Here is a 25,047-nt window from a genome sequence, read left to right as displayed (position 1 = left end):
GCACCTTTTCAGCCTGGGTGACGTTCAGCCAGTATGTGTCCCGAACTGGAAAGGATTTTAAGCAATGGGTCACCACAAAAAGGTACTAAGACTTGGGGAGAAAACATGTATTCTCTCCTCCTCAGAGACAGACATTGCACTCCCTGTCGACCCCCTTTAAGGCGGATCTCCTGAGTAACCTTTAAAATACTCATCGATGAATTATTACTTTGTCCAAGGCAGAGTACAAAAAGCACACACACAATCATAACAACAAATACAAAACACATACAGACACATCCTTATTACAGCACAAAATAATCCAGTCCCATCAGTGGTCCAAAAATAATGCATATGCCAAACAAAAGAGATGCCGCTTCAATGATTTCTTGAATGAAGCAGTAGCCCGATGCAGCCTAAGCACTAATGGAAGAAGGGCTGGAGGGCGCACAGAAGAATGGGAAACCAGCAGCCAGGGCAGATGTAATAAGTTCCATTCCCTGTTTGGTCTGTACAGGGTGTAACTGATGAAAATCAGGTACAACAAGTCACCATTCATGCTGAGAATGTAAAGTCCACAAAGGTACATCCAAGCAGTTTACAAAACACCGCAAATAGTTTATAGTTAAATAGAATTTTCTATACCGCCTGGGCTAACTTGCACATCTAAGTGGTTTACAAGCTACAGACAAATTTCAGAGTAGGAAAGGAACTACAACAAAAGACAGAAAAAAGCAATACACTCGTCCTAAGAAGCAGTCAAAGTCGGAGAACATCAACAAAATAAAAAAAAAAGGGAGGAGAGACAGATAGGGAAGATGGGGAAGAGGTGCTCGAAAAGCAGTAAATTCAGCTGTAGTGATCTGATGTGGAACTTTAGGTAGAATTAAAAGCTTGCTGAGAAAGACAGCTTTTATACCAGATTTGAAGTTTTTAAATGATAATTCAGCAGGAGGAGGGTCTTCCAAAAGAAAGGAATTGTCTGGTAGCTTCAAACTAAGCAAACTTGGGGCCAGGAAGACCCAGACGACGATCATTTATGGAACAAAGAAGACAGGTGGGAGAGTGCGGAATAGTAAAAGTTGCCAGATAATGTGGGAAGTTAGTCCTATGGGCCCTGAAAGTAGGCGTCCATAGTTTAAAAGTTATTTGCTGCTCAATAGGGAGCCAATAATAATTTTGTACTAGGGAAACGTGCTCAAATCTCTAGGCGTGGCACAGTACTCTAACAGCTGTATTTTGAATGGATTGGAATTTTCTCAAATTAGCACGGGAACAACCTAAATATACAATATTGCAGTAATCTAGCCTAGAGATTAATAAAGAGAGAATAAGTGAATGAAATGTATCATGGACAAAACATCGCTGCACTGAACACAGTTGCCAGAGGACAAAGAAGCCAGTCTTACATAGGTTAGATATCCATGGAGTGAAAGCGACTTGCAAAGAATTCCTAGATAATGGAAGGAGTCTATAGGTGAAATGGAAGTCCCAAAACAGTTTAGAGTAGTGGTTGGTATGGGGAGACCTCCAGTAAATCAGCAGGCCACTGGGTGTTTTTTTTTTTTTGCTTGTTCAAAACTCATCTCAGACAGCCAATTTGAGACTAAGTCTAGGCCAATGGTTGGAGTAAATGGATTTGTGGGAAACAGCAGTAGGATATCATCTGCGTTAGAATGAAATGAGATACCAGCAGACTGAATACGTGTGGCAAGGGGTCTGCTATTACATCTACCTAGTTAAATATAAAAATGTAACACACAAGACTTTTTAAAACAGCAGGATTTGGTTATCTAGGTTCTAAATGTTAGAATCTCATTCAAAAAAAAAAAAGTTGAAGCTTAAGCTCCTATCTTCTATTCTGAAACGCTTTAAAAAATATATTTCTCTATGTAATCATTAATGTAGAAATCTCATTCCAATATATGGACACTGTTATATTCACTATTTTATTGTAAAAGCCACTTTGAACCAAAATTAGCTTTTTGGATAATGTGGGATATAAGAATACGTTCATTAGTTAAAAATTAATTTAAAAGAAGTGGAGACAAGTCTAATCCCAGAGGAACCCCACAGGTCAGGGGATGGGTAGGGGAGAAGTGAATGAAGCAGGGATGACCCTATAAGAGCGATTTGAAAGGAAGGACGAAACCCAAGCGACAAGAGATGAGAAGTGGATGACCAAAATCCAAGGCAGCAGAAAGATCAAGTGATACTACAAGAACAATGTTATGTTTATCTAGATGTAAATAAACCTTACTAAGGAGGCTCTAAAGCCAGATTGGGGAGAAAAGCAAGCAATTTTTCAATGAAAAAGGACAGCTAGATATAGATTATTTTTTCCAACACTTTAGAAAGAAAGCATAAATTTGATTCAGGTCAGTAGTGGGCTGGAACTACTACTATTTAGCATTTCTATAGCGCTACAAGGCATACGCAGCGCTGCACAAACATAGAAGAAAGACAGTCCCTGCTCAAAGAGCTTACAATCTAATAGACAAAAAATAAAGTAAGCAAATCAAATCAATTAATGTGAACGGGAAGGAAGAGAGGAGAGTAGGTGGAGGCGAGTGGTTACGAGTCAAAAGCAATGTTAAAGAGATGGGCTTTCAGTCTAGATTTAAAGGTGGCCAAGAATGGGGCAAGACGTAGGGGCTCAGGAAGTTTATTCCAGGCGTAGGGTGCAGCGAGACAGAAGGCGCGAAGTCTGGAGTTGGCAGTAGTGGAGAAGGGAACAGATAAGAAGGAACGCGAGGGTCTAGTGAAGGTTTGTTTTATTTAAATAGGGCATAGTAGTCCAGATTTCCAAGAAGTTAAAACCTACCCGGTCAAAAGGTTAGTATTGAATACAGATAGAATCTTTGGTACTCTGCAACTCAGAGATTTTAAACCAAGAAGGTGGGACTGGGTCAAGTGAGCAGAACGTAGACCGCATTCCTGAAAGTGTTTTTGACAGAGAGTAAAGGGTCCGTAGTTGGAATGAAGACCATGAGGAAAGGCCGAGGAAGGGAATTGGCTGCTGTGGTGAAAAGACAAAACCTGAACCTCCTCTTGACAGACTGTTGCAGAAAGGACTGAAGGTAAGGGGGTGACAGATGGGAACAAATACAATTAATACAGGACAGAAAAGGAGAAAACATCACGCTGCCACTGCAGCAAACCACACCTCTACATCGACATGCCCCGTGGGCTTTGACGGGGATAAGAAGAGGGGTGATTAACATCCATAAGCCTCACGGAAAAGGAGAGTCTTCAACTGTGCTTTAAACTTCTCAAAGGAAGGCTCCAGAGATTACAGGAAGATTGTTCCAGAGGGTGGGACCAACCACTGAGAACATACATTCTCTAAACTTCTCCAGAAAACAATAACGAAAGGAGGGAACGTGGAGTCTTCTTTTGGGAGGAGCAACGGGGACGGGCAGCTGTATAAGATATCAAGAAGCGTGATGGTATTCTAGAGGATTTAACACCATAGATCAATGTAAGAAGTTTATATTATATACGGAATTGAATGGGTTTGGTTCTCAACAGTATGGAGACATGATCAAATTTTACCACACCTGAAATGATTTTCACAATTTCTCTCACTGGGTGTCCTGCAAACAGAGCATTATAGTAGTGTCTACATGTGTCAAGACTCGGACTGCCTTGGGTGCTGTCAAATTGCAAACAGGGCTGTATAGCATTACACAACTAAAAGGAAGAATTGCGATACAGTCCCAAATGTCCGAGGAAAACCTTGCTAGCCCCCGTTTCATGTGTGTCAGAAACGGGCCTTTTTTTTACTAGTGTACTAATAAAAGCAGTATGAACTTTAAAATAAACTCAACCGGCAGCCAATCCAATTTAAAAAGATGAGGACTCATGCTCAAATCTGGACAGTCCCAACAATAACCATAGCACAATTTTGTGCAATTTGCAAACCCAAATACAATACTGTTAGATGATGGTCACTGGGTTTCATCATCAGCTGGCCTGCAAACACACTATCTTCATGAGGTACTGGGGCACTTCCCAGGTACAGATAGCTGTTCTGTCACTGCCTCCTTGTGCAGTTGTGCTCAGATCTTGAGATTTCTACTTCAGGAAGCAGGCGAAAGCTTGGCTCTTCAACCAGGCCTTTAATGGAAGTAGTAACTAACTTGCTAGTCTCACTCACACAAGGAGTGACATGGGCTACACATACTGAAGCAGAACATGTTTATCCACTCCTACCCTAGCTAAGATAATATTTAACCATCTCTCTGGCCTCATGTGCAACTTTCTTTAACTACCTTACTTTCTAACTCCTCTTATTCTCTTACCTACTGTATCTATATTTTACATCTTTGCTTATACCCTACACTGTCAATTAAAATGTTTCTATTACGTATTGTGTTGACATTGTTAGTACACTATGCCATACTTTGTATTGTTATTTGAATAATTTTACTGTTGCAATTGTCTATTGCTCTTGTTTGACTTCTTACTGTACACCGCCTTGAGTGAATTCCTTCAAAAAGGCGGTAAATAAATCCTAATAAGCAAAATAAATAAACCCTACAGTTAAGTTGCAATCAAAAGCAGACCAGTCTTTACCAGCTCCTACCACTTTCAAACTCAGCGTTTACAAGAAATCTTACAGACAAATGTTCTATATTGCCTGCATGGAGAGAGACAAAAATGGAGGTTGGATTAGTAGATGTAAACAGTAGCACCAACTCTAGAAGTTGAATGCCTTTGAGGCACTTCTATGTCTGTTATTCTGATTTAAAGATCCCAATCGAATCTCAATGTATGTTCTCATCTGTGCATGGCTAATCATGTGTTTAATTTTATGTATTCTTGTATTTTTAACTGTACAGGTTACTCATGTTTGTGAATTTTATTTTAAGCTTAATGAAAACCACTTTGTTGGCACTGAATGATGAAAGGAGATACAGAAAGTGAATTTATAGTTTACTTTAATATCTATGATCTTTAACATAACTATTTCTCATTCCGGAAATGGCGATCGCCATCACGGCATAATGTAAGCCACAATGAGCCTGCAAAAAGGTGGGGAAATGTGGGTTACAAATGCAACAAATACATAAATAAACCAGAGACTGCTCACAAGCGTCATATTTGTTCTAGTTCAACTTTTTTGTGCCGTGACAAATGAAACTTGGGGAGGAATGTAGGTAAAGGGCTCGAAAGAAGCCAGGGTTCAAAGTCCACTGATACTCCTCGTGACCTTGGGCAAGTCATTTATATAACCCTCCACTGCCTCAGGAAACAAATTACTGCCGTGTTAAAATTGCAGCAGTAATCTTCTGCTTAGCGCTAAATGTCAACTTCCCTGTCAGTGCCTGAGCAGCGACTGGCTCGGAAAAGTTGACATTTAAAAAGGAAAAGAAATGTCTCAGCATACTTACCCCCAACTCATCACCTCTTCCCACCACCCCTAAAAATATCCCTGGTGCCCAGCGGCACCCACCCCAGCTCCCTCTTCTGGCCAGATCTGGCACCCCCTTGCTCACCCTCTCCCAATATTTAAAAATAAATAAATAAAAAGATCCCCACTTCCTCCTTGCCATACAAATTTTCTGGGAGTCTAGGGTGTTCCCCACTCCCATTAAAAAAAAACTTCCTAGTAGTCTAGTCGACCACCCCACCTCATCTCACAACCCCAACCCAAGGCCCCCCGACTCCATACCTGATAGGAGGCAAGAGTGATGTGAATTTCTGCCGCTGGGTGCCACCATCTGCAAAATGGCACAGCCCTACCCCACACGGTATGGGATGCACTAGGAAGGACCTATTCACCATATAAGGGAATTCCCTTATATGGAAGATAAGCCCTGCCACATGGGGCAGAATGTCGCCACTTTGCAAATGACAGCACCCAGAGATAGGAGCAAGTGAGCATCGCTCATGCCTCATATTAAGGCACAGGGGAGTCAGGGGGTGGGGGCCACTGGACCACAAGGGAATATTTTATTTTACGGAAGGGGGGGGGGGGGGGTCAGGTCATCATTAAACCATCAGGATATGTTTTTTTTTTTAATATATATTTGGGGAAGGGAGGGAGGCTGGTGCCAATGAAGGAAGCAGGACAGGGAAGTCAGGTTGGAGAGGGAGAAGGGGTGCTGCCAGATACCCGCTCCTCTGAACCAACCCTTCTATGCTGCCCTGGACCTGGCAAAATGTTTCCTGTTATGCATGGCTGCGGGATACCTAATGACCGCATTGACATGCATGTTAACGTGGTCTGTGGTAATGGTTTCAGTGTGAGTCAATACCCATGCTGAAACTATTCCATCATTCAATGCACAATAATGTGCATGCAAACCTGACCATAACTACATGTTAACACTGGTAGTAGTTCTGACTATTGGCCTCTTAGATTGTAAGCTTTCCAGGGACAGGAGAAGTACTTATTGTACTTAAATATAATCAAGGCCAGTCCAACCATAGTGCTGGGGAAAGTTGGATAGGGTGTGTGTGCCATTAAAATGGGGAGGGCTGCAGAAAGGTAAGTGGGACATGGGCGACATGGGGATTGGGGTAAGAAAACGGTGAGATGTGGGTTTGTGCCTTGGGGATGGACAGAACTTGGGTCTTGCTGGGAGTCAGAATGGTGAGGACACGGAGAGCTGCAAGAGGATAAATAACAGGTGAAATGTAAGGAGGTGGGGTGATAGTGAGGGAGGGGGCGGAGAAGAAAGAAAATGGAAGTAATCCACAGAGAAAGCCGGGGTTGAACTTACCTACCACAGGAAGGGAAAGGATAAAAGAGACCTGGAGGAGGTGGAAAAAGAGCTCAGCGGGGTGGGAGGAGATTTCACTCCTGGAAGAGGAATCATTCTTTAAAAGGTGTTGAATGTCCCAAAGAGTAAACCAGAAACCACATTATTTTGGGCCGGGTGGTGTAGTTGGAAAGGAGGGAGCAAAGCTGAAAGTTTGCTAAGGGCACCTAAGTAGAGAGGTGTGTTAGTCCACTCTTAAAGGTTATCAGTAGAAATCAAAGGAAAGAAAAGAAGATGACACCTTCCCCATTGGAAATGTATTAAGTTATGTCCCAGAAAAAAGGCCCCACCCATGCTTGACCCTATTTGATTTCCATAGATAAGCCTTCCATGTGCTTGCTTTACTCACTGGGTTTTTCTGCGCTCTTTATCCTCAAAGATGTCATTGAGGCTGATGCAGACCTGGCCCAGGAACTTATCCAGGCCGACCAGGGACCTGTGCAGGACCATCAGCTGCAGCACGTACTGGCCCAGCAGCCCGGGCAGCTCGAAGGACGCCTCCTCCTTCCAGACGGGGCTCAGGCTCTTCTCGGCCACCGAGGTGGAGTACTTCTCCCTGCCCAGCTGGATCAGGGTATAGGCGTCGTTGCTGCCGCTCTTGCCCTTGGCCAACAGCTCCCTGGCCTGCAGGACCGTCACCTGCACGTGGGTGGGGAGCCACCTCTGGGCCTGGTCTGACAGCAGCATCGTGGAGGAGGGGGAGGAGAAGAAAGAAAATGGAAGTAATCATCCTGGAGAAGACACAGAGAAAGCCGGGAAAGGATAAAAGAGACCTGGAGAAGGTGGAAAAAACAGCCCAGCGGGGTGGGAGGAGATTTCACTCCTGGAAGAGGAATCATTCTTTAAAAGGTGATGAATGTCCCAAAGAGTAAACCAGAAACGACATTATTTTGGGCCGGGTGGTGTAGTTGGAAAGGAGGGAGCCAGGCTGAAAGTTTGCTAAGGGCACCTAAGTAGAGAGGTGTGGTAGCCGTGTTAGTCCACTCTTAAAGGTGATCGATCGAAATCAAAGAAAACAAGCTGACACCTTCCCCAATCAAGAAATGTATTAAGTTATGTCCCAGAAAAAAGGCCCCACCCATGCTTGACCCTATTTGATTTCCATAGATAAGCCTTCCATGTGCTTGCTTTACTCACTGGGTTTTTCTGCGCTCTTTATCCTCAAAGATGTCATTGAGGCTGATGCAGACCTGGCCCAGGAACTTATCCAGGCCGACCAGGGACCTGTGCAGGACCATCAGCTGCAGCACGTACTGGCCCAGCAGCCCGGGCAGCTCGAAGGACGCCTCCTCCTTCCAGACGGGGCTCAGGCTCTTCTCGGCCACCGAGGTGGAGTACTTCTCCCTGCCCAGCTGGATCAGGGTATAGGCGTCGTTGCTGCCGCTCTTGCCCTTGGCCAACAGCTCCCTGGCCTGCAGGACCGTCACCTGCACGTGGGTGGGGAACCACCTCTGGGCCTGGTCTGACAGCAGCATTGTGGAGGAGGGGGAGGAGAAGAAAGAAAATGGAAGTAATCATCCTGGAGAAGACACAGAGAAAGCCGGGAAAGGATAAAAGAGACCTGGAGAAGGTGGAAAAAACAGCCCAGCGGGGTGGGAGGAGATTTCACTCCTGGAAGAGGAATCATTCTTTAAAATGTCCCAAAGAGTAAACCAGAAACCACATTATTTTGGGCCGGGTGGTGTAGTTGGAAAGGAGGGAGCCAGGCTGAAAGTTTGCTAAGGGCACCTAAGTAGAGAGGTGTGGTAGCCGTGTTAGTCCACTCTTAAAGGTGATCGATCGAAATCAAAGAAAACAAGCTGACACCTTCCCCAATCAAGAAATGTATTAAGTTATGTCCCAGAAAAAAGGCCCCACCCATGCTTGACCCTATTTGATTTCCATAGATAAGCCTTCCATGTGCTTGCTTTACTCACTGGGTTTTTCTGCGCTCTTTATCCTCAAAGATGTCATTGAGGCTGATGCAGACCTGGCCCAGGAACTTATCCAGGCCGACCAGGGACCTGTGCAGGACCATCAGCTGCAGCACGTACTGGCCCAGCAGCCCGGGCAGCTCGAAGGACGCCTCCTCCTTCCAGACGGGGCTCAGGCTCTTCTCGGCCACCGAGGTGGAGTACTTCTCCCTGCCCAGCTGGATCAGGGTATAGGCGTCGTTGCTGCCGCTCTTGCCCTTGGCCAACAGCTCCCTGGCCTGCAGGACCGTCACCTGCACGTGGGTGGGGAACCACCTCTGGGCCTGGTCTGACAGCAGCATCGTGGAGGAGGGGGAGGAGAAGAAAGAAAATGGAAGTAATCATCCTGGAGAAGACACAGAGAAAGCCGGGAAAGGATAAAAGAGACCTGGAGAAGGTGGAAAAAACAGCCCAGCGGGGTGGGAGGAGATTTCACTCCTGGAAGAGGAATCATTCTTTAAAATGTCCCAAAGAGTAAACCAGAAACCACATTATTTTGGGCCGGGTGGTGTAGTTGGAAAGGAGGGAGCCAGGCTGAAAGTTTGCTAAGGGCACCTAAGTAGAGAGGTGTGGTAGCCGTGTTAGTCCACTCTTAAAGGTGATCGATCGAAATCAAAGAAAACAAGCTGACACCTTCCCCAATCAAGAAATGTATTAAGTTATGTCCCAGAAAAAAGGCCCCACCCATGCTTGACCCTATTTGATTTCCATAGATAAGCCTTCCATGTGCTTGCTTTACTCACTGGGTTTTTCTGCGCTCTTTATCCTCAAAGATGTCATTGAGGCTGATGCAGACCTGGCCCAGGAACTTATCCAGGCCGACCAGGGACCTGTGCAGGACCATCAGCTGCAGCACGTACTGGCCCAGCAGCCCGGGCAGCTCGAAGGACGCCTCCTCCTTCCAGACGGGGCTCAGGCTCTTCTCGGCCACCGAGGTGGAGTACTTCTCCCTGCCCAGCTGGATCAGGGTATAGGCGTCGTTGCTGCCGCTCTTGCCCTTGGCCAACAGCTCCCTGGCCTGCAGGACCGTCACCTGCACGTGGGTGGGGAGCCACCTCTGGGCCTGGTCTGACAGCAGCATCGTGGAGGAGGGGGAGGAGAAGAAAGAAAATGGAAGTAATCATCCTGGAGAAGACACAGAGAAAGCCGGGAAAGGATAAAAGAGACCTGGAGAAGGTGGAAAAAACAGCCCAGCGGGGTGGGAGGAGATTTCACTCCTGGAAGAGGAATCATTCTTTAAAATGTCCCAAAGAGTAAACCAGAAACCACATTATTTTGGGCCGGGTGGTGTAGTTGGAAAGGAGGGAGCCAGGCTGAAAGTTTGCTAAGGGCACCTAAGTAGAGAGGTGTGGTAGCCGTGTTAGTCCACTCTTAAAGGTGATCGATCGAAATCAAAGAAAACAAGCTGACACCTTCCCCAATCAAGAAATGTATTAAGTTATGTCCCAGAAAAAAGGCCCCACCCATGCTTGACCCTATTTGATTTCCATAGATAAGCCTTCCATGTGCTTGCTTTACTCACTGGGTTTTTCTGCGCTCTTTATCCTCAAAGATGTCATTGAGGCTGATGCAGACCTGGCCCAGGAACTTATCCAGGCCGACCAGGGACCTGTGCAGGACCATCAGCTGCAGCACGTACTGGCCCAGCAGCCCGGGCAGCTCGAAGGACGCCTCCTCCTTCCAGACGGGGCTCAGGCTCTTCTCGGCCACCGAGGTGGAGTACTTCTCCCTGCCCAGCTGGATCAGGGTATAGGCGTCGTTGCTGCCGCTCTTGCCCTTGGCCAACAGCTCCCTGGCCTGCAGGACCGTCACCTGCACGTGGGTGGGGAACCACCTCTGGGCCTGGTCTGACAGCAGCATTGTGGAGGAGGGGGAGGAGAAGAAAGAAAATGGAAGTAATCATCCTGGAGAAGACACAGAGAAAGCCGGGAAAGGATAAAAGAGACCTGGAGAAGGTGGAAAAAACAGCCCAGCGGGGTGGGAGGAGATTTCACTCCTGGAAGAGGAATCATTCTTTAAAATGTCCCAAAGAGTAAACCAGAAACCACATTATTTTGGGCCGGGTGGTGTAGTTGGAAAGGAGGGAGCCAGGCTGAAAGTTTGCTAAGGGCACCTAAGTAGAGAGGTGTGGTAGCCGTGTTAGTCCACTCTTAAAGGTGATCGATCGAAATCAAATCAAAGAAAACAAGCTGACACCTTCCCCAATCAAGAAATGTATTAAGTTATGTCCCAGAAAAAAGGCCCCACCCATGCTTGACCCTATTTGATTTCCATAGATAAGCCTTCCATGTGCTTGCTTTACTCACTGGGTTTTTCTGCGCTCTTTATCCTCAAAGATGTCATTGAGGCTGATGCAGACCTGGCCCAGGAACTTATCCAGGCCGACCAGGGACCTGTGCAGGACCATCAGCTGCAGCACGTACTGGCCCAGCAGCCCGGGCAGCTCGAAGGACGCCTCCTCCTTCCAGACGGGGCTCAGGCTCTTCTCGGCCACCGAGGTGGAGTACTTCTCCCTGCCCAGCTGGATCAGGGTATAGGCGTCGTTGCTGCCGCTCTTGCCCTTGGCCAACAGCTCCCTGGCCTGCAGGACCGTCACCTGCACGTGGGTGGGGAACCACCTCTGGGCCTGGTCTGACAGCAGCATTGTGGAGGAGGGGGAGGAGAAGAAAGAAAATGGAAGTAATCATCCTGGAGAAGACACAGAGAAAGCCGGGAAAGGATAAAAGAGACCTGGAGAAGGTGGAAAAAACAGCCCAGCGGGGTGGGAGGAGATTTCACTCCTGGAAGAGGAATCATTCTTTAAAATGTCCCAAAGAGTAAACCAGAAACCACATTATTTTGGGCCGGGTGGATGTAGTTGGAAAGGAGGGAGCCAGGCTGAAAGTTTGCTAAGGGCACCTAAGTAGAGAGGTGTGGTAGCCGTGTTAGTCCACTCTTAAAGGTGATCGATCGAAATCAAATCAAAGAAAACAAGCTGACACCTTCCCCAATCAAGAAATGTATTAAGTTATGTCCCAGAAAAAAGGCCCCACCCATGCTTGACCCTATTTGATTTCCATAGATAAGCCTTCCATGTGCTTGCTTTACTCACTGGGTTTTTCTGCGCTCTTTATCCTCAAAGATGTCATTGAGGCTGATGCAGACCTGGCCCAGGAACTTATCCAGGCCGACCAGGGACCTGTGCAGGACCATCAGCTGCAGCACGTACTGGCCCAGCAGCCCGGGCAGCTCGAAGGACGCCTCCTCCTTCCAGACGGGGCTCAGGCTCTTCTCGGCCACCGAGGTGGAGTACTTCTCCCTGCCCAGCTGGATCAGGGTATAGGCGTCGTTGCTGCCGCTCTTGCCCTTGGCCAACAGCTCCCTGGCCTGCAGGACCGTCACCTGCACGTGGGTGGGGAGCCACCTCTGGGCCTGGTCTGACAGCAGCATCGTGGAGGAGGGGGACTGGCGGGGGGGGCCCAGGGCAGCCCCCCCCGGGGAGGGCTTCAAGGACTCATCCTCGGCCCTATGCCAGGCTCCGGGGCTCTGAGATACAATGAGCCAAACGCGCACTCTCTCTGCGGAGGAACCTACCGACCTGCCACCACTTCTGGCTTCTGTAAGGCGGCCCCGGATTGGACGCGCCCAGTCGTCCGCTCCTCTTCCATTGGCTGCGTTGCTGCTGCTCTCGGGGAAGGCGGGCGCTCGTTGTTGATTGGGCGGGGCCGCGCCTCCCGCTGCAGAGTTTGTTTGATGAGCAGGAATCGGAGTGGGAGGATTACTTTAAGCACTTTACATTTGGCAACATACGAGGAAAGAATAAAGTTGTCTCTGCATCCTGAATCCTCCACGTCTTTGCTGCTGTAGGTTGGACAGATAGTACTAAGTGGTCTCTGATGCTGCTGCAGGTTGGACGGATTCGTTGTCATGCCAATAAAGCTTCCTGAATGCTGAATTCTGCTGCTCTTTGGTGCTGCTGTTGCAGGTTCTACTGATTCTCATGCCTATAAACTTTCTTCAACATTGAATTCTAGTGCTCTTTGATGTTGTTGCAGGTTGTACAGATGGTCATGTCGATAAAGTTTCCTGAATGTTGAATTCTAGTGCTCTCTGATTCAGCTGTAGATTGTGCAGATGGTCATGTCAATAAAGTTTTGTCAATGTTGAATTCTAGTTGTCTCTGATGTTCGTGCAGGTTATATATATGGTCTTCTCGACTCAATAACATTTCCTGAATGCTGAATTCTAGTGGTCTCTGCTATTACAGGTTGTACAGATGGTCATGTCAATAAAGTTTCCTGAATGTTGAATTGTAGTGGTCTCTGATGTTGCTCTTGCAGGTTGTATAGATGGTCATGTCAATAAAGTTTTGTGAATGCTAAATTCTAGTGGTCTCTGCAAAGGAAATTTTAGTGACAGGAGATGGTGTCATATGACAAGGCGCGGACGCTGTAGCCGCAATCTTGATACACTCAAACCAAATCAAACTATTGATCCACTCTAAGCCCCACATAGGTGTTTTGGGTGACTCACTATGGTGGCAAGCTCCGCCTACTGGCTTCAGGCCAAATAATGGGTTAATGACTCCCGCCATCTCTGTCAATTAAACCTCCTTTGTCTCTTCTACTGCAGGTTGTGCATATTGTCATGCCAATTAAGTTTCCCCAAATGCTGAATTCTAGTGGTCTCTGTTGCTGCTGCAGGGTTGTACAGATTGTTGTGCCAATAAAGTTTAGTGAATCTACAGGCTTGCTTGGCTAGTTTTTTTAAAGTGTTGGATGTGGTTCTTGTTGGGAGAGCTGTTTTCTAAAATATGGATAACCTTCAATTTTTAAAGCCACCAGTAGGGTGGAGGTAACTTAGTTTCAGAATGCCCTCCTCTACTTTTAAAACAGCATTGCCCTTTCTTATCCTTCAGAGTTTATAAAAATAGTTGGAATTGTTTTTTGAGAGAGTAAATACACCTGAACTTCTGACCTAAATAAAAAAAAAAAAACCTGGTGTTCTGGGTCATGGCTGGCAGTCGATTGGATTACAACTTTCTATAAAAATCAATAACTCATCACAGGTTTGTAGCATTTTACAAACAAGACTGAAAGGGCAATAGCAGTGATTCAATCTATCTGTCTTACGGGGAACGATGATGTTTGTGAATGTTCACAAACTGCCAAAAATTGGGATGGAAAGAAAAATGGAGTATGGCCTCCCCCACCCCCCCCACACTAAAAATGGCCTTGCTCCAATAAGCATAAGATCATTTTCAGATGAGTCACATATGGAAAAATGTAAGAAAAAAGTTGCCCCAGCAAAAAAATTACTTGTATATGAGTCTTCTGTGGCTGATGTGCATTTACAAAAGAAATGTGTAGGGTTGCTGACTCCATCATACATAATCTTTGAGAAGGACAAAAACTGGGAAAGTGACCTAAAAAGTACTGTGCTTCTCCCCATGCAACCTTACAACTCCATATATAAGAATGCCACAATGGGGTTACCATATGGCTCCAGAAAAAGAAGGACAGATTGATCCAGTCCGGGTTTTACTTCCAGTGCTTTCAATAGAAGTAAAATACGGACTATCTCAACCTGTCCTCTTTTTTTCTGGAGCCATATGGTAATCCCAACCTTGCAGTAACAGGAGGAATGTGCTGGGTCCCTGCTCCAGAGCTGCCAAGTTACCCATTCCCAGGAGGGAGACTTTCTGCTCTACTACTTAACATTTCTAGAGCGCTACTAGGGTTACGCAGCGCTGTACAAATTAATAATTAAGGACGGTCCCTGCTCGGAAGAGCTTACAATCTAAAGGACGAAATGTCAAGTTGGGGTAGATAAGTTTTCCTGAGAAGAGGTGTAGTGATTAGGTGCCGAAGGCGACATTGAAGAGGTGGGCTTTGAGCATTGATTTGAAGATGGGTAGGGAGGGGGCACGGCGTATGGGCTCAGGGAGTTTGTTCCAGGCATGGGGTGAGGCGAGACAGAAGGGGCGGAGCCTGGAGTTGGAGGTGGTGGAGAAGGGTACTGAAAGGAGGGATTTGTCTTGAGAGCGGAGGTTACAGGTAGGGACGTAAGGGGAGATGAGGGTAGAGAGGTACGGAGGGGCCACAGATCGAGTGCATTTGTAGGTGAGTAAGAGAAGCTTGAACTGTATGCGGTATCTGATTGGGAGCCAGTGAAGTGACTTGAGGAGAGGGGTGATATGAGTATATCGGTTAAGGCGGAAGATAAGACGTGCGGCAGAGTTCTGGATGGACTGAAGGGGGGATAGATGGCTACGTGGGAGGCCGGTCAGGAGTAGGTTGCAGTAGTCAAGGCGAGAGGTAATGAGAGAGTGGATGAGAGTTCGGGTGGTGTGCTCAGAGAGGAAGGGGCGAATTTTGCTGATGTTATAGAGGAAGAAGCGACAGGTCTTGGCTATCTGCTGGATGTGCGCAGAAAAGGAGAGGGAGGAGTCGAAGATGACACCGAGGTTGCGGGCAGATGAGACGGGGACGATGAGGGTGTTATCAACTGAGATAGAGAGTGAAGGGAGAGGGGAAGTGGGTTTGGGTGGGAAAACAATAAGTTCAGTCTTGGCCATGTTCAGTTTCAGGTGGCGGTTGGACATCCAGGCAACAATGTCGGATAAGCAGGCCGAGACTTTGGCCTGGGTATCCGCAGTGATTTCTGGTGTGTCCTGGTTTTAAACATACATCCCAAAGCAATGTAGTATTTGCACTCCATGATTCTACCCATTGAAATCAGTGCTGCAGGTCACGTGGAGGGGCATTTTCGAAAGGGACGTCCACGTTTCGATTTGGACATCCTTGCAAAACACCCCGATCCAGGGGCGGGGATATCCGTATTATCGAAACAAGATGGACATCCTTCTTTCGTTTCAAAAATACCATCAAATCCTTAAATTTGTTCGTCCTTAGAGTTGGACGTCCCTAGACATGGTCGTTTCTGATTTTCAGCGATTTTCGAAACCAAGGACGTCCATCTCAGAAACGACCAAATGCAAGCCATTTGGTCGTGGGAGGAGCCAGCATTTGTAGGGTACTGGTCCCCCTGACATGCCAGAACACCAACCAGGCACCCTAGGGGGCACTGCAGTGGACTTCATAAATTGCTCCTAGGTACATAGCTCCCTTACCTTGTGTGTTGAGCCCCCCAAAACCCACTACCCACAACTGTACACCACTACCATAGCCCTTACGGGTGAAGGGGGGCACCTAGATGTGGGTACAGTGGGTTTGTGGTGAGTTTTGAAGGGCTCGCTGTTTCCTCCACAAACGTAACAGGTAGGGGGGGGGATGGGGCTGGGTCCGCCTGTCTAAAGTGCACTCACCCACTAAAACTGCTCCAGGGACCTGCATACTGCTGTCATGGACCTGAGTATGACATGTGAGGCTGCCACGACATATTTTGAAAGATGTTTTTTGAGGGTGGGAGGGGGTTAGAGACCACTGAGGGTAACGAGAGGTCATCCCCAATTCTCTCCAGTGGTCATCTGGTCATTTCGGGCACCTTTTTGTGCCTTAGTTATAAGAAAAACAGGTCTGGGTGAAAACGTCCAAGTTTTCGTCAGGAACGTCCTTCTTTTTTTCGATTATGGGTCAAGGACGTCCAAGTGTTAGGCACGCCCAAGCCCCGCCTTCGCTATGCCTCCGACACGCCCCCTTGAACTTTGGCCGTCCCTGCGACGGAGTGCAGTTGGGGACGTCCAAAATCGGCTTTCGATTATACCGATTTGGACGTCCCTGGGAGAAGGACGTCCATCTTCCGATTTATGACGAAAGATGGGCATCCTTCTCTTTCGAAAGTGAGCCCAATAGTGCACCAGGAAGAGGTTGGGCAGAAATCCAGGACCGGCCAAAACCTTTTCCTCCTAGATTGGGTAACTTGGTAGTTTGGCTGCTCTGGAGTACTGCCAGTCAAAATAATGAAGGGGCTGTCTAGTTCTTTAGAAATGGAGGGAAGTATAAAACCTATGCAACCCTCCCCCTCTTAATTAGTCCAGGATGCTGGCTACGCTCTTTGGATCAGACATCTCTGATGAGCTGGTAACAGGCTGGTGCCGTACGGTTTTCCCACCACCCTTTTCTACTACTACTACTATTTAGCATTTCTATAGCGCTACAAGGCGTACGCAGCGCTGCACAAACATAGAAGAAAGACAGTCCCTGCTCAAAGAGCTTACAATCTAATAGACAAAAAATAAAGTAAGCAAATCAAATCAATTAATGTGTACAGGAAGGAGGAGAGGAGGGTAGGTGGAGGCGAGTGGTTACGAGTCAAAAGCAATGTTAAAGAGGTGGGCTTTCAGTCTAGATTTAAAGGTGGCCAAGGATGGGGCAAGACGTAGGGGCTCAGGAAGTTTATTCCAGGTGTAGGGTGCAGCGAGACAGAAGGCGCGAAGTCTGGAGTTGGCAGTAGTGGAGAAGGGAACAGATAAGAAGGATTTATCCATGGAGCGGAGTGCACGGGAAGGGGTGTAGGGAAGGACGAGTGTGGAGAGATACTGGGGAGCAGCAGAGTGAGTACATTTATAGGTTAGTAGAAGAAGTTTGAACAGGATGCGAAAACGGATAGGGAGCCAGTGAAGGGTCTTGAGGAGAGGGGTAGTATGAGTAAAGCGACCCTGGCGGAAGACGAGACGGGCAGCAGAGTTTGAACCGATTGGAGAGGGGAGAGGTGACTAAGTGGGAGGCCAGCAAGAAGCAGCTTTAACACAGTCTTGGAAAGAATCCAGTCTCACACCCGGGTTGCTTTTTTATTAGTGTGAAACTTACTAACAGGAACATAATAAAAACTTGAAAGAACAACCATGTTCATAGTCTCATGAAGTGTAACTCACAGAGGGCCTGAGTCTGTTCTTAGTGGCTCAGATTCAGTCTCATTAAATGTCCACTCTGCGCTGGACATTCAGACCCATCTCACCCAGCAGGACAACCTGGGGCTGCAGCTTGTCCGCTCACTTGCCAGGCAAGCATCCTGCTGGGCTTTCCGCCCAGCTGCTGACTGGACCCAGGACCCTGTCCTTCCCCCAGAGGTGCGGCTCCTCTTACCCACCTCTGGACCGAACAGGTCTCTTCCCTGTTCAACTCGGTAGGGGGAGGGTCTCTCTCCCTCTTCAGCCTCTGCTCTGCAGCAGAGGTCAATGTGCCACAGTTGCCCCTTGCTTCTGAAGCCAGGTAGGATACCCCCTCAACTCCACCGGTCCTGGTGGGGGTTAAGGCAACCAAAGACCACGCTCTCAGTAATGAAGATGCTTTTATCCCATCCAAACCCCCACCTCCGTGCATAAGAACACTGTCAATCATCTTTTCCTAACATCCACAACTGTACCAGTCTCCCAACTCCACCTCCTTGGTTCACCATAGTAAACCCCAGAAGGTTCTTCTACTCTCCCCCCCCCCCCCCCCCCCCGGCTCTGAAACAGAGACATCTCCCGGGGGAGTTATACCTAGGTGTAGGATCTTCCTTCTGTCTTTCTTTCAAAGGTGGAGGAGGGAGTGAGAGAGGGAGCAAGGGAGAAGTCGGAGCATCCGTGTAATGGGAGGTGTGGTGGGGTTTCCACCCTAGGGCTCATCAGGACCTTGGTTCTTTCAGAGGTTCGGGGGGGAAGAAGGGAAGGGGCAGGATTGAGGCCTGTTTCAAATAAGAAAGGAGTGTGGAGAGGATGAGGGGTTGGAAGCCTGCCTGAACCTAGAGGCACAAGGTGCCACAAACAGAGGAGAAAAAAGGAATCATCTGGGAGGATCCTGTCCACAGGGAGACGTAGAGACTAAAGCTGCAACTGGTTTCACGTCCACGAAAGGAAGATGGATTGGAGCCCAGAAGCACCATGAGTGCATATTGGAGACCAGCGTATAGAGGCCCCAGTGCAGAAACTGGAAAGGGGGTCTCAAAGCCCACCTTCAGGCTATACTTCCTTCAGTTTGAGGCAGGCTTGGGGCCTCCTCTGTCATGGGAATTTAGGGCAACTGCCCCGGTTGCCACCATCTAACACTGGCCCTGCCAGCATTGTTCCAAGGACTGTGTGAGTAGTGCAGCTGCACAGGGTAAAAATTGGAGGAGCACCAGTGGGGTGAGTCACCCAGATCCTTGACGCTTTTGAAAATTACTGCACTGGAGAAATAAATGGGACTTAGGAAAGGTACATCCTGACTAACAGGCTGCAGGACACAAATTAATCTTCTGACATGTATCTAACAGATTGTAAGCTCTTTGAGCAGGGACTGTCTTCTATGTTTGTGCAGCGCTGCGTATGCCTTGTAGCGCTATAGAAATGCTAAATAGTAGTAGTAGTAGTAGTAGTAAGTTAAGTGTCTAATAAAGACGACCCGGTACGGAGATCTAGAGGATTTAATCATATGGGATAGAATTGTTATTGGAATCATGGATGATGCTACTCAGTGGAAGCTGCTCCAGACGAAAAGGTTAACCCTGAATGATGAGCAGAGACAGGAAGGATGGGATGGGAATGCAAAGAAAAGCTACAAAAAATGGTATGGGATTGGCGTTGCAAACCATACGAGGAGAGACTTGCCGACCTGAACATGTGTACCTTGGAGGAAAGGAGAAAAAGGGGTGACATGATACAGACGTTCAAATATTTGAAAGGTATTAATCCGCAAATGCACCTTTTCTGGAGACGGGAAGGTGGTAGAATGTGAAGATATGAAATGAGGTTGAAGGGGGGCAGCCTCAGGAAAGATGTCAGGAAGTATTTTTTCACGGAAAGGGTGGTGGATACATGAAATGCCCTCCCGCGGGAGGTGGTGGAGATGAAAACCGTAATTGAATTCAAACATGCGTTGCATAAACACAAAAGAATCCTGTTTAGAAGGAATGGATCTACGGAATCTTAGTGGAGATTGGGTGGCAACACTGGGGAAGCAGAACCAGTGCTGGGCAGACTTCTACGGTCTACGCCCTGATCGTAACTGAAAAGATATGGAAAGTTCAAGAAAGATTCTGGGCAGACTTTTAAGGTCTGTGCCCTGAGAAAGGCAAGGACAAATCAAACTCGGATATACATATAAAGTATTACATACCATGTAAAATGAGTTTATCTTGTTGGCAGACTGGATGGACCATACAGGTCTTTATCTGCCGTCATTTACTAAGTTACTATGTTATTCTTTGGGGTTCTACATGGAATGTTGCTACTAATTGGGATTCCGGAATCTTGTAACTCTTTATTCCAGAATCTTAAGAACTTTTAGCACAAGAACAGTGCTGGGCAGACTTCTACGGTCTGTGCCCTGAGAAAGGCAAGGACAAATCAAACTCGGGTATAAAGTATCACATACCATGTAAAATGAGTTTATCTTGTTGGCAGACTGGATGGACCATACAGGTCTTTATCTGCCGTCATTTACTAAGTTACTATGTTATTCTTTGGGGTTCTACATGGAATGTTGCTACTAATTGGGATTCCGGAATCTTGTAACTCTTTAGGATTCCAGAATCTTAAGAACTTTTAGCACAAGAACAGTGCTGGGCAGACTTCTACGGTCTGTGCCCTGAGAATGGCAAGGACAAATCAAACTCGGGTATAAAGTATCACATACCACGTAAATGAGTTTATCGTTTGGCAGACTGGATAGACTGTTCAGGTCCTTTATCTGCCGTCATTTACTATGTTACTATAAAAGGAAAATTATTTCCCTGCAATTTTCTGGATACGTGCCTATCTATATTCTATGCTGGAAGTGTTTTGGACCTCAGTTTTTCCAAATCGTAACTGGTTAACTTTAATGTTACCTTTTTATTTGTAGCGCTTTAAGGAGCATCCAATATGGATGTGAAGTTCTTTGGCACATTATGTACCCCAGAGCACAATGTGTTATCACCCTGTGCCTCAAATGGCAAATAACGATGCTATTGTGTTTCTTTTGAAAGTTGCCATTCACCTCTGAGGTTGCTACGCACGTGTTTCCACTATAATTAAAGGATCCTGCTATATGTTTTAATTTATTCATGTGATATACTACTTTTCAACCAAGCATGTACACAGTTAAAATTAAGGAGAAAAGCTCTCTTGCCAAGCAGTGGTACAGGCTTAGGGCTTTTCTTGCCCTGTTACATGAAAGGACTACAAATCCCATCATGCCATGGCGATGGGAACTGGTCCAGCCTGTCTGAGCTGGCCAGTCTGGGAAAGCTTTCATTCCCAGGTTCTGGGCCTGGGGCCAGCGCTGGAGTTAAACCCTCCCTGGTTCCCATAACAACCTAGGAGCTGCAGGAACACAAACCTCAGCTCAGTGAGCACAAGGACAGGGCATCTCCCTGGGAAGCAAGGTGTGCAGGGAACTGGGGCTCTGAGAGTGACCAGAAGTGCCCAGGGTCCAGGAGTGGTGAGTCGGCTGCATATTGTCTCCAGCCACTGGCCTGCTGCCGGTCCTGCCTGACAGCACACTGTATTTCTGTGTTTAGACCTACAGGCTGCTTTTGTTTTTCACTATTTCATGAATTTTAAACAGAGAGGTGTGGTAGCCGTGTTAGTCCACTCTTAAAGGTTATCAATAGAAATCAAACAAAATAAAACATGGAAAAGAAAATAAGATGATACCTTTTTTATTGGACATAACTTAATACATTTCTTGATTAGCTTTCGAAGGTTGCCCTTCTTCGTCAGATCGGAAATAAGCAAATGTGGAAGATGACAGAATATCTGTTGTTTGGTAATAAAGACTTTTACTTACCTATCTCTAGAGCCCCACTTGTTTTGGTTGACCTACGTCCGCTCCCTACTTCATTTGATAGTAATTTTCTCCATAGGGAATCCTTCCTTGTTCATCCTGTATTAAAGTGTAAGCAGGAGGGCATTAAACCCCCCTCTCCAGACTACGCAGGTTCTCAGTCTCAGCCGGAAGGACCAAGAAGGAACTGGGCTGAGCTCAGGTCTTGGATCCTTCATTTGATCTCAGCTGTCAGATCTCAGCCTTTCTGCTAAGATCCAAGTGCAGGGCCTGAGCCAGGAGCTGAAGACTGTCCCCAGACCAAGCACCTGTACAATATGGTGACACCTGACCTCCCAAGGACACGAGAACCTTACAGCCATTGCCCAGGCATAAGGATTAAAAAGAGAGACTGGGAATGTTGCTGCCCCGTGTGGATAAGCCTTTGTTGATAAATCTTCTGCCTTTCCTCATTCACTCGCTGTCTTTTTCAGCTGCAGTCTATTATCTGATATAGAAACGTCTTTATGAATTGTACTGGCTCCCTATAATTTAAAATAACTTTTTCTTTAATTGCTGAATTTCTCATTCATCCATAGTTAGCATATTAACTGCTGAGCTTCCAAGTTGTTTATTTATTTGTTACATTTGTATCCCACATTTTCCCACCTCTTTGCAGGCTCAATGTGGCTTACATAGCACCGTAAAGGCGTTCGCCAATTCCGGTATGAACAAATACAGTAATGTTGTGGTAGAATAAGGTTTGTGTGTACAGACACATTAGGGAATCGTAGAGAGGAAGAGTTATTATATGTCCATTACGAGCTTTGGTTTCGTTGTGTTGCAGGGTTCAGGCATTTAAGTTGGGTCAGTAGGGTATGCCTTTTTGAACAGGTTAATTTTTAATGATTTCCGGAAGTTTAAGTGATCATAAGTTGTTTTCACAGCTTTTGGTAATGCGTTCCATAGTTGTGTGCTTAAGTAGGAAAAGCTGGATGCATAAGTTGATTTGTATTTGAGTCCTTTGCAGTTTGGGTAGTGGAGATTTAAGTGAGTTCGTTGATCCTGTTGTGTTTCTGGTTGGTAGGTCTATGAGGTCTGTCATGTATCCCGGGGCATCACCGTAGATAATTTTATGAACCAGGGTGCAGATTTTGAAAGCAATACGTTTTTTGATTGGGAGCCAGTGCAGTTTTTCTCGGAGGGGTTTGGCGCTTTCCAGTTCCAGGAGGGAGCTTTTAGGTCAGTCCTGGATTTCTGCCACCCTCGTTATACATTATGGGAATTACAGTACTCAGTTCAGTGGGTACAATGAGGGACTACAAATCCCACACTGCTTTGGGAGGTAAGATCAAAACAGGACTGGCCAAAAAGTCTCCCTCCTGGAACTGGGCAATTTGTAATTCGTCCGGTTTGTATATCTCATATTGGTAACTGGCACTTTGCAGAGATTGTTCTTCCAGAATGCTCAGAGAATCTACTCATTCATATAGGGGTCGATATTCAAAGCGATTTTACTAGCTGGTTAAATTGGCTGTTCAGTGCTAACCGGTCATTTTCAGCACCACTTTAACTGGTCAGTGCGGCTGAAAATAACCCTCACTAAGTTCTCCCCAATTGTCTTTACCATACATGTATCTCACTCTACCATAATATCACCTTGATATTACTCACACCTTCTGTTTTTTCATACCGGAATCGGTTAACCGATTCCGGTACTATGTAAGCCACATTGAGCCTGCAAAGAGGTGGGAAAATGTGGGATACAAATGCAACAAATAATAATAATAACTGCAAAGAATAGCAAGATTCTAGAATTCTAAAGAATAACAAGATTCCATGCAGAATTTCAAAGTGTAGCAACATTCCATTTAGAACATCAAAGAGTAGCAACATTCCATGTAGAACCCCAAAGAGTAGCAAGATTCTAGAATTCTAAAGAATAACAAGATTCCATGCAGAATTTCAAAGTGTAGCAACATTCCATTCAGAATCCATAGTATATACAGTAAGTACATAAGCATTGCCATACTGGGACAGACCAAAGGTCCATCAAGCCCAGCATCCTGTTTCCAACAGTGGCCAATCCAGGTCACAAATACCTGGCAAGATCCCACCCCCCCCCCCCCCCCCAAAAAAAAAAGTACAAAACATTTTATACTGCTAATCCCAGAAATAGTGGATTTTCCCCAAGTCCATTTAATAATGGTCTATGGACTTTTCCTTTAGGAAGACTTCCAAACCTTTTTAAAACTCGGCTAAGCTAACCGCCTTTGCCACATTCTCTGGCAATGAATTTCAGAATTTAATTACACATTGAGTGAAGAAAAATTATCTCCGATTCGTTTTAAATGTACTTTTTTAAATTTAAAATTTAAATCCAGGTGCAAATCTTCTCACATGCAACTCAAAAGTGGGTGTGGCTATAGGAGGGGCATGGGCATGTCAGGGGTGTTCCAAAGAATTATGCGCAGTGTTACAGAATTTGGGAGCTGCGTGCCAGGATTTACACCAAGTTTCGGTTGGTGAAAGTCCTCACGCCCCAAAGCTGGAAAGCTGTGCCATTCTGTGAAGAGCACTCAGCCCAGAGCGCACATTTTTCCCAGCTCCGTTTACTGAATCTGGCCCTTAATGCCTGCTCCTATGTATTACTACTACTATTTAGCATTTCTATAGCGCTACAAGGCGTACGCAGCGCTGCACAAACATAGAAGAAAGACAGTCCCTGCTCAAAGAGCTTACAATCTAATAGACAAGAAATAAAGTAAGCAAATCAAATCAATTAATGTGTACAGGAAGGAGGAGAGGAGAGTAGGTGGAGGCGAGTGGTTATGAGTCAAAAGCAATGTTAAAGAGGTGGGCTTTCAATCTAGATTTAAAGGTGGGCAAGGAAGGGGCAAGACGTAGGGGCTCAGGAAGTTTATTCCAGGCGTAGGGTGCAGCGAGACAGAAGGCGCGAAGTCTGGAGTTGGCAGTAGTGTAGAAGGGAACAGATAAGAAGGATTTATCCATGGCGCGGAGTGCACGGGAAGGGGTGTAGGGAAGGACGAGTGTGGAGAGATACTGGGGAGCAGCAGAGTGAGTACATTTATAGGTTAGTAGAAGAAGCTTGAACAGAATGCGGCTGGTACTCATGTAACTAACATGCCCGTGTATGTGGGAGTCTGGCCAATGCTCAATTCCTGTGTACATTCCCCTTTCAAATCTGCGCTATGTAAGATAAGTGAGTATTTGCAGAATAACGTTTAGGCAGAAGTTTTGCACTTATATGCTTATGTGTGAACATACACACCTATACAACATTATTCAAAACATCTATATGTGTAACACATGCATAAAAATGGCCTCCTCTGTTATAGAAATGCCCTGTTATTTAATGTTTTAGCAGTGACCTTTACAACATTTTCCAGAGGATACCACTTTGGCCTCTTGGTGTTTCAGATGAAATAGGGAAAGGGAAATGGGACTTGACATGCTGCCTTTCTGAGGTTTTTGCAACTACAGTACATTCAAAGTGGTTTACATATATTCAGGTACTTATTTTGTACCAGGAGCAATGGAAGGTTAAGTGACTTGCCCAGTGTCACAAGGAGCTGCAGTGGGAATTGAACCCAGTTCCCCAGAATCAGAGTCCGCTGCACTGACCACTAGGCTACTCCTCCACTGGCAACATTCCATGTAGAAGTTGGCCCTTGCAGA

At 46.3% G+C, this 25,047-nt stretch overlaps 2 protein-coding genes across 2 annotated transcripts in view; one reads left to right on the top strand and one right to left on the bottom strand.

Annotated features, from left to right (window-relative positions):
* The window catches only part of RAB11FIP2 (RAB11 family interacting protein 2), a 130,338-nt gene extending 122,114 nt beyond the window's left edge, over nt 1-8,224 (bottom strand). The window contains exon 1 of the mRNA XM_030202634.1: nt 7,887-8,224. Coding sequence (XP_030058494.1) covers nt 7,887-8,224 — 338 coding nt within the window. The remainder of the gene's footprint in view (nt 1-7,886) is intronic.
* Nucleotides 8,225-20,947: 12,723 nt separating this feature from the next.
* The window catches only part of LOC115469884 (trichohyalin-like), a 173,067-nt gene continuing 168,967 nt past the window's right edge, over nt 20,948-25,047 (top strand). Inside the window, exon 1 of the mRNA XM_030202635.1 lies at nt 20,948-21,024. The gene's annotated coding sequence lies outside the window, so the exon portion shown is untranslated. The remainder of the gene's footprint in view (nt 21,025-25,047) is intronic.

The sequence above is a fragment of the Microcaecilia unicolor genome, chromosome 5 (assembly GCF_901765095.1).
Source record: "Microcaecilia unicolor chromosome 5, aMicUni1.1, whole genome shotgun sequence".
Lineage (NCBI taxonomy): Eukaryota > Metazoa > Chordata > Amphibia > Gymnophiona > Siphonopidae > Microcaecilia > Microcaecilia unicolor.
This window is presented reverse-complemented; position numbering and strand designations above follow the sequence as displayed.